Source organism: Anthonomus grandis, chromosome 10 (genome assembly GCF_022605725.1).
Source record: "Anthonomus grandis grandis chromosome 10, icAntGran1.3, whole genome shotgun sequence".
Taxonomy (NCBI): Eukaryota; Metazoa; Arthropoda; class Insecta; order Coleoptera; family Curculionidae; genus Anthonomus; species Anthonomus grandis.
The window spans coordinates 2,390,176-2,404,851 of record NC_065555.1 but is presented as its reverse complement, the minus strand read 5'-3'; the positions used below and the strand labels follow the sequence as shown (position 1 = coordinate 2,404,851).

General features: G+C 31.1%; 1 protein-coding gene across 1 annotated transcript; it reads left to right on the top strand.

The window, feature by feature from the left end:
* Positions 1-43: 43 nt before the first annotated feature.
* LOC126741276 (lysosomal Pro-X carboxypeptidase-like) lies at positions 44-13,390 on the top strand. The gene is made up of 6 exons (XM_050447661.1): positions 44-166; positions 7,017-7,218; positions 7,276-7,458; positions 12,072-12,452; positions 12,507-12,849; positions 12,900-13,390. Exons 2-6 carry the CDS (start codon positions 7,085-7,087, stop codon positions 13,338-13,340), a joined length of 1,482 nt encoding a protein of 493 aa, XP_050303618.1. The 5' UTR covers positions 44-166; positions 7,017-7,084; the 3' UTR covers positions 13,341-13,390.
* The last annotated feature ends 1,286 nt before the right edge of the window (positions 13,391-14,676 follow it).

The following is a 14,676-nucleotide window of genomic DNA, read 5'->3' as shown; positions in this document are numbered from 1 at the left end:
CGTTGATTACCTAATGAGGTTTTATCGCTCTATACATTTCTGAAAGGTGGCTAAATGGTTTTTTTGTTATTGCATTGGTTTAAATGTAATAATATGAATTTTAGTCGTAAGGAGACAGAGTAGGTTGAATGGTGAACTAAGCGAGAATATTAATACCAGAAGTTAGGTAACGAATTTATTTGACTAAGAAATTTTATATTATTACAAACATTTGAGTATGTTTTTTCCGTGTTTTTGAAGCCGTTTTTCAATATTTTTTTTCAGTACTTTTAAGCAGTTTTTCAGAAATTTTACGTGTTTTGTAAATTCTATTTTAAGCATTTGATGTAAATAATCATGTTATTTTAGGCATTTTTAATTTTGTCTGAAGCAATCAGAGTATTTTTTTATATATTTCAAGCTTTTGAATTAAATTTCTATATTCATTCGACTTGATTTATTGTTTTATTCCACGCATTTAAATTTTTAATTTCTTCCAGGCATTTGATGTAATTTTTGATTTTTTTCTAAGTATTTCAAATCATTTTTAAATATATTTTTTTATGAGGTGGAAGCAATTTATCCAAACATTTAAAGCCGGAATTTTGACGTTTTTTTTTTTTAATTTTATTTGATTTATTGTTTTATTCCAAGCATTTAAAGCCATTTTTTATTTCTAATTGAGGCGTGTTTTACAAAAAACACATATGTCCAAAATCCAAAATTTTCAGGAAATGAAAAAAACATTTTGTTTTAAAACAAATTCATTTCTTCATATTTTTTAATAAATTACAGCGTATATTAAGCTAATATATTTAATTCTTGTTTAAAAAAAATAATTCTAATATATTTGTCAAAAATTTGAAAAAACTGTTGAACATAAGTTGTTTTTGCAAGAAAAAACATACGTTTTATTTAACAAATTTAAACATTAAAATAAATTCTAAACAAGGATTAGTTTAATAGTTTGTAGTAAATTAATCTTCACATCCACTATTATTATCATCTTCTTCATTAATGTCCGTGTTATCAGGGTAAGTATTATCCAGAATACATTCATAGTAGTTTTTATTAGCTACAAGACGTAGTAACGGTAACAGTGATCTTAAATTCTCAGCTTTATTTGAAGCAAACGGAAGAGGTTCCTTGTAAAGCCTTTCCAGTTGGATGTTGCATGATAAATTTGCTTTGGCCACAATACTGCTTCTGAATGGGCCACTGTATGAATCCTTTAAAAAAAGTAGAGATGTTTGGTTAGTTATTTTCATAATTCTAATTTTTTTAATGTTGCTTTAAGCTGGCTTTGGAGTTTTTAGGAAAAAGTTGCAGGTCGCAGTTTTTATATTAAAAAAATCGTATTGCTTCATTTTTATCAAATTAAATTGGTTGGGTTTCATTCTGGCATTTAAAATGATATTATCCCAATCCTCTGGTCTCTCGGCTCTCTCCAGGCGTCTTTTCTTTTTCTCTATCAGGGCAAAAAGGAATAACCCCTTATTGGAAATATGTATTCTACTGAATCAACGATTTTTAGAATAGTGACCAAGGTGTACAAAAAATGAGCCATTACGTAATTTTTATTTGCCCTGGGCAACCGTCACTAAAAATAACCAAACTGCGGTTATGGATGTGGTTTTTAAGGAAATGCAGTAACATCAAAGGGACTTCATTGGCACCCTTTGTGGCTTCATTTTCAAGATAAGTGTACATCCAAACATTATCAGTTCCAAGGTCATGTATACCAAAGACATTATATCAAAGTTGACGGCTATAAAAAACAGGGTTAGATGGTATGTGAGGAAGGGACAAATTTTGCATAAAATCAAAACTAATACATATTACTTCTCCAGCTTTTGCTTTGATTTTAAATTTCCGTTTTACGTCAAAAAAAGCTTCGGCTTTACGAAGGTGTATCTCCTTTTCTAATTTTAATCTATTTCGTTCTTCTATGCTAAGATCTGTACGGTTTAATTGCGGAGCAAGTTTGTCACATTCTGAACAAGAGTCAGATCTTGGAAATCCAAATTTAATGTTAAAATATGTCTTAAATACTTTCCAGTAACTTTTATATGGTATGCATATCCCTTAACGTAAGATATTCTGGTAAATAGGAACAATTTGGATTTTTACGACGTGAATAAAGCGGAACATGATTTTATATGGATTTTAATAAGTCCTGTAATGTGATCTGGAGTTTTTGTTGGCCTATTTCCATGTATTCCTCTTTTGTCGTTAAAAGAAGCTCCAGTAGTCATAAGGGAATCTCGGATTCGCCTTAAACGAGCATCTTTAATGCCATATAGGCTGAGAAAAGCTTTCTTACACACTTTTATTTCAGATTCATCCACCCTTATTTTGTAAGTAAAACTAGCACCGTGAGTTTTTTTATTTATTTCAGATCGGGGACGTCTTCTAATAATATGGTTCATTGATATGAGACCAGTTAAATGAGAATCTTGATTATTTTTGTCAGTCTGGGTAAGAATGGCAATTCTTTTTTCTTCAGCAACTTTAGAAAAACAGGAATTTTTGCAACTATAAAAAAATATTTTTTTTATTGGAAAACCCACACTTAAAATATACCCTCTAACATACCTGCATGCTTCGCCAGTTTTACGCGCTAAAACACGTTTGCCCTTGTGATTTATGTGCTCTTCACGACGAACTTTTAACTCTTTGATCACTGTCTCCTTCTTTATTTTCTTTGGCCTTTTTGTAGACCAATTATTAGTTAACACTTCTTCACGATCTTGCATTTTTTTAAGTATAATTTTTGAGCAAGAAAACGCAAATGCTAAACTCCAGTCAAAAATCACAAGAACACGTCTGGCTTATAGACAAAACAATAACAAACTGACTAGTAATTCGAGCGCTTCAGCGAGATTTTACGACAAAAAGCACACATGTCCTAACCTGTCGCACGGACTAATGCTGTATTTGGTGGAAAAACAATGGACATGTGTGTTTTTTGCAGAATTATCGAATTTTCAATTAGCTTTATCTTAGTACTTGTGCCGTTTTTGTAGAATCTTATTTTGAGATATTAAAAACATCATATTTTTAAACTAGATGGTGCCACTAGCTCAATTTCATTGATTTTGGACATGTGCGGTTTTTGTAAAACACGCCTCAATTATTTAAAGTAATTTTTTATTTCTTCCAGGCATTTGACGTAATTTTTAATTTTTTTTTTTTGAGTATTTGAAGCCATTTTTAAAAATATTTTTTATGAAATAGAATAGAAGCAATCTATCCAAACATTTAAAGCCGAAAATTTACCGTATTTTCTTTTAAATTTTAATTGATTTATTGTTTTATTCCAAGCATTTAAAGCCATTTTTCATTTCTTCATTCCACTTATTTAAACTAATTTTTTATTTCTTCCAGGCATTTGATGTAATTTTTATTTTTTTTTATAAATATTTGAAGTAATCTTTAAATATGTTTTTTATGAAGTAGAAGCAATTTATGCAAACATTTAAAGCCTAGTGTGTGTGTTACTAGACAAAAAAGGAAAGAAACTGCTATAACTAGAAAACTCTTCTTGATAGGAATTTTCTCTTAATTATCTACAGTTTGTTTCATTTATCTACGTTTATTGGTTTTCAAGAAAATGAACTTTTTAAGACCAAGAGCTGCTCTAGGAACCCCTATATATTTAATTTAATTTAACTGTTCAACTAGGCAGTAAAAAAACTTCTATAACAGGAAAACTAGTTTTAACAGAAATTTTCATCCCAAACACAATTTGCAGCTGAATATTTTCGTAATCGTCTACAGTTTGCTTGATGTATCTACATTTATTGGTTTTTTTGAGAAAATGGGCTTTTCAGGACCAGGAGCTGCTCTAGGAACCTTTATATATTTTATTGATTATTTTTTTGAAGGCAATAAGGCATTTTTTATTTATATTTGAAACAATAATAAGGTATTTTTTTAAATATTTCAAATTTCACAATTTTAGTTTAGCCATTATTCCAAGCAGCTAGGGCCATTTTTCATTTAAATTATAGGGATTTGAAGTAATTTCTTGATTTTCTTCAAACATTTGACGTAATTTTTCCCAATCTTTTAAAGCCATTTTTCAATTTTGTCGAAATAGAACCTATTTATTCAATTTTATTTCAAGAATTTGAAGCTATTTTTCAATTCGATGTGAATTCAAATGACTCTAAAGAAAAAAATCAAACGACCATTTTATTGGACTCTACATATACAATTGACGTAATTTTTCAGTTCCATCCAAACATTTGAAGGCATTTTTTAATTTGTTTACTTTACTCCAGTCATTTGATATAATTAGTCAATTTATCCTGTAATTTTAAGCAATTTTTCAGCATAGACAAATTGAAGCTATTTGTCTTAATTATTGCAAACATTTTAAGCGTTTTATTTTATTTGATGCTGATATGATTTCAAGAATTTGATTTAATTTATCAGTTTTTTATAGGCATCCCATTTTTCACTTTTATTTAAAGCAATAGAAATGATTTGTTTACATATTCCAAGCTTTTGAATAAATTGTTTAGATTTTATTCTAGGCATTCAAAGACATTATTTATTTATATTACAAAAATTTTAAGCAATTTTTTATTTTCCTTCATGCAATTAATGTAATTTTTATTCTTTTCGGGTTATTGAGGCTGTTTTTTAAAACAAGTGCTCAAAGTCATTTTTCTTGTTTTTTAAGAGGAAATTTGACGTTTATATATTTCAAGCATTTGACATAATTTTTAATTCCAGGCATTCCACGTGATCTTTTTAGTTCAATTTTACATTGAGTACATTTAATTAATACAATTAATTAAATGTACTCTTACATTAATAGATTGAGGCATTTAATTATTATTCCAGGCATTAATGCCATATTTCGATTTTTGATTTTAAGGTCTATTATTCCAAGCATTTCAAACTACATTTTTTTCCAGACATTTTTTTAATTTAAGACCAGAAATATGAGAGTTTGGAATTTCTTAGGTTGGTGATTAGGTTAGATTATTTCAGGCAGTTGAGTCTTGATTTTTTACATTTCAGGCAAGAAATGTATGAGTTTCTTCGATTAATTGGTTCTATTATTCCAGGCAAATAAGACTTGATTTTTTTAGTGTTTATAATAGTAAAATACTAAGAATAAACTTTTTTAATTTAGTCAAATTATACAACATATAATGTTAAAAGCAAAAAGTCTCAAACTTAACCTCCAATGGAGTATTTTAGTCTTAATTACAAAAAACAACTTGATACTATAGCTTAAAAGTCCTATATTAAAGTAAAAATAAAAAATATTAGAAGACAAACAATTTTAAAGCTTTATAGTATTATACATACATATATAAAGTTTTTTTGAAAAATGTGTGGTCTTGTGCCTTTTTCTTTATTTCTAGTATTTATACATTGGATATCTAGGTAGATTTTAGTACAAGTCTCCTTAACTCGGGTTAAGTGATTTATTTATTCCAAACGAATTGTTTTCTTAAATTTCAGGCAAGAAATTCATAAATTTCTTAGATTAAGTGATTTCAGGTAGTTAAGACTTGATTTCTTAAAACTTCAGGCAAGAAATATATGAATTCCTGGTCATTGAAACGTGATTTTCTAAATTTTGTGAAAGAACTTTCTAAGGTTTAATAATTCCAGGTAGTTGAGTTTTTTTATTGTTCAGGCAAGATATTTCTTACCTCAAGGTGATTCTATTATTCCGGGCAATTGAGACTTGCACTTTTGAATTTCAGGCAAAAAATGTATAAGATTCTTAGGTTAAGTGATTTTATAATTTTAGTGCAGATAAGACTTGTTTTTTTCTTAATTCGTATGACAAATGCTTTCAGTAATTTTGCATTTTTATTCGAAGCATTTGATGCAATTTTTTTTCTTCTTTGAAGCCATTTTCTCACTTTATTCCAATTAAGCATCTTTTAATTTATTTAGTGCTTCTTCCACAGTCTTGGCAAATAAAAGTACATCATTTAAAAACAATGAAGTATTTTCCCGGATTAGTCTGAGTAATTTCGTCATGAAGCGCTGAAAAACTCTAGGTGCATTATTTGTCAAACCAAATGGTACCCTATTGAATTCATACTGTCCTTCTGGTGTTACAAAGGCGGTAAATCTCATGGATGTTTCTTCTAGTGGCACCTGGTAATATCCTAACTTCAGATCAAGGCTAGTAAAATAATGACCCGACCGAAGTCTATCAATTTAGTCGTCAATCCTTGGAAGAGGTTGATTTTCTTTTACTGTCCTTAATATAATACATAACCTTTTCTCTCCATTTTTCTTTCCAACCAACAAAACAGGAGAAGAGTACTCAGATTCCGATTCTCTTACGATATTTCCTTCCGAAAGTTCGTTCACTATGTCTTTGACTATATCCTGCTCAGATTTAGACATCCTGTAAGGGCGATAGTGAAACGGTTGATCATTATTAAGGGTGATTTTCATGGACGTTGATTTAGAACAGCCCAGTTCTGCAGTAGTCATGGCAAAAGAATCTCTGTATTCATTTAAAAGCTCGATAAGTTGTTGTTTTTGTTCTTTGCTGATTGAGCCGGTACAAATTTGCTTTACTGGAAGCGGTGTTAACTCGGTTTCGTTGACTTTATTTATTATTTCCAGTGGCTGTTTATCCTCTACACATTTTTCTGCCCTAGCAATTATTTTATCTTCGAAAAAGTTAAGTTCCTTGCTAGAAAAATTGACTATTGGTAAAACGGAGTCCACATTTTTCTTCAGCGAGATAATTGTGCGTGGAATACAATATTCATGTCCTACAAGTCCTTGAAGCAGTTTTTTTAATTTTATTTCCTATACTTAGAAAAACAAAAATATTTTTTGTTTATTTGGCACTTAAATAAAAAAGGGCATTGGTCTTACTATATTAAAAATAATAATAATGAATTTTCCAATGAATGGTGATAAGCTGAAAGGGTACTTGAACATTTAGTATACCAAAAATCAAGGTTTTTGAACGTATAAGTCTTTATTAAACCATTGATTAAATACGCATATAAAGATTACTCTATTTGTTTATTGTCCAGTCAGCGAGATTGTGAATAAACAGTTTAACCGAGAGGTCAAGATAAGAAACATTTAACGAGGAGCGTCTATGCGGAATAATTCAATAATAACGAAAATGTTCTGGTTTGCCAGCAATTTTTTATGGGTTTTATTCCCGATTTGTATGGGGGAACAGTATGGATACGTCACCAAGTATATCGATATGCCTCTGGACCATTTTAGGTAAGTTACACCCTAAAATTCCCAATAGTCCTATTAAATTAATAATTGGTTTCTTAGTTTTACTTCGAGTGTTACGTTTAAGTTACGTTACTTAGTCAACGATACTTACTACAATGATGAAAATCCGATCTTTTTTTACACTGGAAATGAGGGTGATATCACCATGTTTGCACAAAATACCGGATTTATGTACGATCTGGGGAAGAAGATGAACGCTTTGTTGGTGTTTGCTGAACACCGGTAAGTACAATTTAATTTTTTGTGAATCTGGTATAGAAGAATATCGATCTGTATTTTCATGACAAGTTCATATTTTTCAGCTCATTATGGGTAAAACCTTGCAACAGAAATATGTAAAAATATACAGGTTTCATCACCATTGTTATGTGTTAGACAAAAGTAAGTCTTTTGGTACGAATAGTGTGTTAAAAAAACATGAGTGAATGTCTCAAAAAATTGAAAGAAATTTTTGAGGCAACTTTTAATGTTATCATGTATTTTAAAGGCAATTCATGATTTTCTGGGTTGTTTGATACTTTTTGTGTTTTTGGGGTATTTAAAAAAAATTATATATTTCACACTTTTTTTCCAAAATTCCATTTTTTTCCAAGTTAGTTTTTATTTTATTCCAAGCATTTAAAGCTACACTTTTAAAGTAATTTTTCAACTTTAATCCAAACATTTGAAGCTATTTTCTTAATTTATTCCTTAATTGCCTAAAAATCTTATACACACATACCTACTAAACAAAATTACTTAAGACTACTAGAAAAAATACCCATTTACACTTTATTTATTAGCTATACTTCATTTCGTTTTAAAATTCGCGCCAATATTCAGACTTGAACTTCTACGTAAGTGTCGAGATGTCGCCAGGTGTGTTGCCACTCTCTCCATCATTGTCGCACCTTTGTGTCTAGACTATGAGGTCGTTACAGTACTTCTACCAACGTAACTTAGTCCTCTTAAATGTCTCTAAACTTACTCTTTAATAAGTGAACTTTAACTCTTTTTACTCTTTAATCAATGATCTCTTATAGATCTTTCAATGTTCCTAAAACTTCTCTGGTCCATAAACAGTAAACATCAAAATTTTTGTCACTTAATCGCTTCACAATTTTTAAATTTTAATTCAAGCATTTGAAATTATTTTACAATTTTATTCCAGGCATTTAAAGCCTTTTTTTGCAGGTATTTGACGTAATCTTTAATTTTTTCCAGGCATTTGAAGCTTTTTTTTTCAAATTTTATTTAAAGCATCCGAAGCCACTTTTTATTTATTTTTAGGTATTTGACGAAACGTTTAAATTCTTCCAGGTAGTGTATTATTTCAAGCATTTGAAGCCATTTTTCAACTATTCGCTTTAAATGCTATTGTTCTATTGTAAGTTTGTCAATACAGTTTTCAATTTTAATACTCGCATTTGAAGCTATTTTTCAACGTTATTTCAAGCATTTCAAGAATTTTTTAATCTTATTTAAAGCCATTTTCCAATTTTATTCCACTAATTGTTACTATAAAGTAATTGCCTTAAAAGAGTTTATTTTCACGCATTTGGCGTAATTTTTTATTTAAAATTTATTCCAAGGCTTTGAAGTATTTCTGTTTTAATTTTACTAAAAGCATTTCAAACCATTTTTTGTTTTATTCCAAACCTTTGAGGTAATTTTTTATATTATTCCAAGCATTTGAATCTATTTCCTTAATTGCTTCAAAATTTTTAATTTTCTTTCAAGCATATGAAATAATCGATATATTTTATTCAGAGCATACAAACTATTTCTTAAATTTTATTTAAATTATTTAAAGCCATTTTTCAATTTAGTCTAAGCATTTTAAGCTTTATTTTTAGTTTTATTCCAGATATTTGACGTAATTTGAAATTTTTTTTCCAGGCGTTTACAATCATTCTTTAATTTTATTTCAGGCATTTGACCAGTGATTTTTTATTTTAAGACTTTAAGGCAGTTTGTTGCATTTTATATTCCGAGCATTTGAAGCCTTGTTTCAATTATTCCTATTTATTTTTATTTTCTTAATCTAATTTTAAGAACGGGCACAATAAACTTTTAGGCTGAGGTGTATTGGAGTACAAGGGCCGAACCTTAAAAGAGAAAAAAACAATTTTTAAGAATTGTAATATCTTGACTTTCGTCATTTGGTCAAAAAAGGCTAAAAAATTATACAGAGTAGTTCATAAATCACTTTTAAATCACTTTTTTTTTTTCACTTTTAGTGTGTCAAATTTAGTCATTTCTTCAAAAAAGACTAAAAATGTCTTCAAAATAGTCCATAAATCAATAATTTTTAAATGTTGACTACGAGAAACCATGATATTCACTTGTCAATAAGAGGCAAAATCTTTTGTTTCTTACAAGCACTCCTGGAATAAGAATTTCAATATCTCCACTTGTAGTGAGTCAATTTTAATTATTTCTTTAAAAAAAGAATAAGACAGTCTTCAAAGTAGTCTATAAGTCAATAGTTTTTAAATTTTGACTACGAGAAACCATGATATTCAGTTGTCAATAGGAGACAAAGTGTTTTGTTTTTTACAGGCACTCCTGGAATAAGAAATTCAATATCTTCACTTTTAGTGAGTCAATTTTAGTCATTTTTTCAAAAAATACTAAAACAGTCTTCAGAGTAGTCCATAAATCATTAATTTTTAAATTTGGACTACCAGAAACCGTGATATTCAGTTGTCAATAAGGGACAAAGTCTTTTGTTTCTTACAGGCACTCCTGGAATAAGAATTCCAATATCTTCACTTTTAGTGCGTCAATTTTAGTCATTTCTTCGAAAAAGACTAAAGTAGTCTTCAAAGTAGTCGATAAATCAATAATTTTTAAATTTTGACTAGCAAATCCCAAGATATTCAGTTGTCAATAAGAGACAAAGTCTTTTGCTTCTTACAGGCACCCCTGGAAAAAGAATTTCAATATCTTCACTTTTAGTGTGTCAGATTTAGTCATTTCTTCAAAAAAGACTAAAACAGTCTTTAAAGTAGTCCATAAATTAATAATTTTTAAATTTTGACTACGAAAAACCATGATATTCAGTTGTCAATAAGAGACAAAGTTTTTTGTTTTTTACAGGCACTCCTGGAATAAGAATTTTAATATCTTCACTTTTAGTGTGTCAATTTTAGTCATTTCTTCAAAAAAGACCAAAAAGGTCTTCAAAGTAGTCCATAAATCAATAATATTTAAATTTTGACTACCAAATCACAAGATATTCACTTGTCAATAAGAGACAAAATCTTCTGTTTCTTACAGGCACTCCTGGAATAGGAATTCCAATAACTTCAGTTTTAGTGCATCAATTTTAGTCATTTCTTCAAAAAAGACTAAACCAGTCTTCAAAGTAGTCCATAAATCAATAATTTTTAAGTTTTTACTACCAAATCTCAAGATATTTAGTTGTCAATAAGAGACAAAGTCTTTTTTTCTTACAGGCTCTCCTGGAATAAGAAATTCAATATCTTCACTTTTAGTGCATCAATTTTAGTCATTTTTTCAAAAAAAACTAAACCAGTCTTCAAAGTAGTCGACAAATCAATAATTTTTAAATTTTGACTACGAGAAACCTTGAGATTTAGTTGTCAATAAGAGACAAAGTCTTTTGTTTCTTAGAGGCACTCCTGGAATAGGAAATTCAATATCTTCACTTTTAGTGTATCAATTTTAGTCATTTCTTCGAAAAATACTAAAACTGTCTTCAAAGTAGTCCATAAATCAATAATTTTTAAATTTTGACTACCAAATCCTAAGATATTCACTTGCCAATAACAGACAAAGTCTTTTGTTTCTTACAGGCACTCCTGAAATAAGAATTCCAATATCTTTACTTTTAGTGTGTCAATTTTAGTAATTTTTTCAAAAAAGACCAAAACAGTCTTCAAAGTAGTCCATGAATCAATAATTTTTAAATTTTAACTACGAAAATCCATGATATTCAGTTTTCAAAAAGAGACAAAGTCTCTTGTTTCTTACAGGCACTCCTGGAATAAGAAATTCAATATCTTCACTTTTAGTGCATCAATTTTAGTCATTTTTTCAAAAAAAACTAAACCAGTCTTCAAAGTAGTCGACAAATCAATAATTTTTAAATTTTGACTACGAGAAACCTTGAGATTTAGTTGTCAATAAGAGACAAAGTCTTTTGTTTCTTAGAGGCACTCCTGGAATAGGAAATTCAATATCTTCACTTTTAGTGTATCAATTTTAGTCATTTCTTCGAAAAAGACTAAACCAGTCTTCAAAGTAGTCCATAAATCAATAATTTTTAAATTTTGACTACCAAATCCCAAGGTATTCACTTGCCAATAAGAGACAAAGTCTTTTGTTTCTTACAGGCACTCCTGGAATAAGAAATTCAATATCTTCACTTTTAGTGTGTCAATTTTAGTCATTTCTTCAAAAAAGACTAAAACAGTCTTCAAAGTAGTCCATAAATCAATAATTTTTAAATTTTAACTACGAGAAACCATGATATTCAGTTGTCAATAAGAGACAAAGTCTTTTGTTTCTTACAGGCACTCCTAGAATAAGAATTCCAATGTCTTGACCACTAAAAGAGAGACTTAAGATTAGTTTTTTTACTTTTATTCGAATCATATTCAGGCGATTTTTCAATATAAGTCCAAACATTTCCTTCCAAGCCTTTGACGTAATTTCAAATTTCATTCCAAACATTTGAAGCTATTTCCATAATTTAATTTAAGCATTTCAACCCATTGTTTTAATTCATTTCAACTTAAGACAGCACTACTTCTTAACTCTGTTCCACATGATTCTTCCGCTATATTCACCCAATCAATCTACACTCACCAATAAATATTTCACTCCAGATTCTACGGTGAAACTCTACCGTTCGGCAACGAATCCTACAACTCACCGGAAAAACTCGGATACCTCAGCGCCCAGCAAGCGTTAGCCGACTACGTCTACCTCATCGATGACCTCCAAAAGCAATACGTGAAGAACGGCAGCTCCCTCACCAAACTGCCTGTGATAGCTTTCGGAGGTAGCTACGGTGGGATGCTCTCGGCTTACCTCAGGATGAAATACCCGTATAGCGTCGAGGGAGCTATCGCTAGCTCAGCGCCCATTTGGTCCCTCTCTGGACTGGTCCCATGCGGAAGCTTCAATAAGATTTTAACGGATGTGGTGAGAACTCAAGGGTCTGAGAGGTGTGTGGATACAATTAAGTCATCTTGGAGTGCCATCAGGTGATTGGTCCATAAAGTTATCGCAGGTTGTGTTGTATGTTATGCAGGTTTTAGGTCAACGGGTACAACCGATGCAGGCAGAGCAACTTTAACCGAGGAATTCAGACTGTGTTCAAAGCTAAATTCTTCATCTGACGTCAATGATCTTGTCGACTGGATCAGCGAGATTTATGGTAATTTGGTCATGGTTAACTATCCGTATCCCACGGATTTCTTGGCACCTCTGCCCGGTCATCCAGTAAAAGAAATGTGCTCGCAAATCGATAGTGTAGATGATCCAGTAACCGCTGTGGCCAAAGGGCTGAAGATCTACACCAACTACACCAAGAGCGTCAAATGTAACGACCTCAACGCCACCGCCCTACCGAGCTTAGGAGAATCTGGATGGAACTTCCAGGTAAGTAACCAGTGAACTTTTAGTTCTCATTATATTCTGCCTAATTACAGACCTGCACCGATATGGTGATGCCGATGTGCTCCACCGACGAAGATCTATTCGAGAACGCTCCATGGAACTTCGAGGAGTTTTCCCTGAATTGTGACGTCATGTTTAAGGTACGTCCCAGGAGTGAACGGGTGGCCATCTTGGAGTTCGGAGGGAAACTCATAGATTCTGCCTCTAATATTGTGTTCAGTAATGGATTGTTGGATCCGTGGTCCAGCGGTGGGGTGATGACTAACGTTTCCTCGCAAATTTTCGCGGTTCTTATACCGGATGCGGCCCACCATGCGGATCTACGTGGGGAAAACCCTTTGGACTCCGGTAGCGTGAGGAGTGCCAGGGAGTTTCACGCCAACCAGATTTCCAAGTGGGTGGATAAGTTTTATTTTAAGCGTTTGCCTTTGGAGGCCTATTATGAGAAGCATGCGAGTTTTTTCAAGTTTTAGTGAGCGTAGGTTTGACGATACAGTAGTAAATATATTGAAATTTTAAAGAATTTATTGAGTTTTCTTTCTTCGTGAAAATCAAAGAATCAAACAACCAAAATTTCTGGTTGGAATTATGACGTAAGTACAAGAAACTCTAGTAACTTGTAACACGACGTTTTATTAACGTCGAGGGTCACAACGTCTTGTTACAGTCAAGCAACCGGACGTTGTATGTAACGACCTTGCATGACGTCATAAACTAACACTGACAACGTTGCATCGACCTTAAAATGCACTTAAAAATCGACTTAAGAACAAAGGTTTGTCATGAATGTAACGTAATTATTAAAGGGTCTCTAAAACCGAGTGATAATGACTCTTGACTTTTTAATAACGTCAAATGTTAGTAAATCAAATATTCGAACGTTTTAACAACGTTGCATAGGACGACTTAGCATGACGTCATAAATTACCGACGTGGCAACATGACTTTTAAATGGTCGTTAGACAGTAACTTGAACGTTTTTCTGACGTCAAACGTTAACAAATGAAACGATTAAACATTTTAACAACGTTGCATTTAACAGCTGGTACGACGTTGTTCATTAACCATGTGATAACCAAGAAGCAACCCTCAGCTCTACTTTAAGTAAGCGAAGTCTTTATTCTTGGTCGGCACGACGTCCTTAAAGTGACTAAAGTATAAAAATTTAGATGAAATTTCACAGTGACTTTGACGTTTTTCTAATGAGTTAACCAACTGAACGTTTTACCAACGTTACATTTAACAACAACGTGACGACCAAGAAGTAAACATATGTATATTACCCTTAATAAAGCGAAAACTTAATTCCTGGTCAGAAAAGTGATTTAGTACCAAAAATTAGTCATTACAACACATCTTGACGTTGTATTAACGTTGTAATGACTTGGCATTAGTACAGCGGTTGTAAGGCGACGTTTTTTTAACGTGTGACATTAATACGTTAAGCAATCGGACGTTGTATTCAACGGCGTGCTATAACGTCGTAGATTAAACATACAACAACCAAAAAGATTCTTTTAGAGTAAACGAATACTTAATTATTGGTCGCAAAACTGACTTAAGTATAAAAATTCGTTTATTCATCCACATACCATACAAAAATCGTGCAAGTAATTTCTCCACTGTTTAATATTGAAGTAGTTGGTCACCTTAAAAGTCAAACATTGTTTTTGGAGACTACTGTCTAAAAACTGTAATATTTCTCAAACACTGGCTTGAAATGCATTGAGCCTTAAGCATTATTTGTTTAAAACGCCTTTCTTAAGATCATGCTTTTTGTTTCATAAAAATCGTCCAAATAGTTTTTCT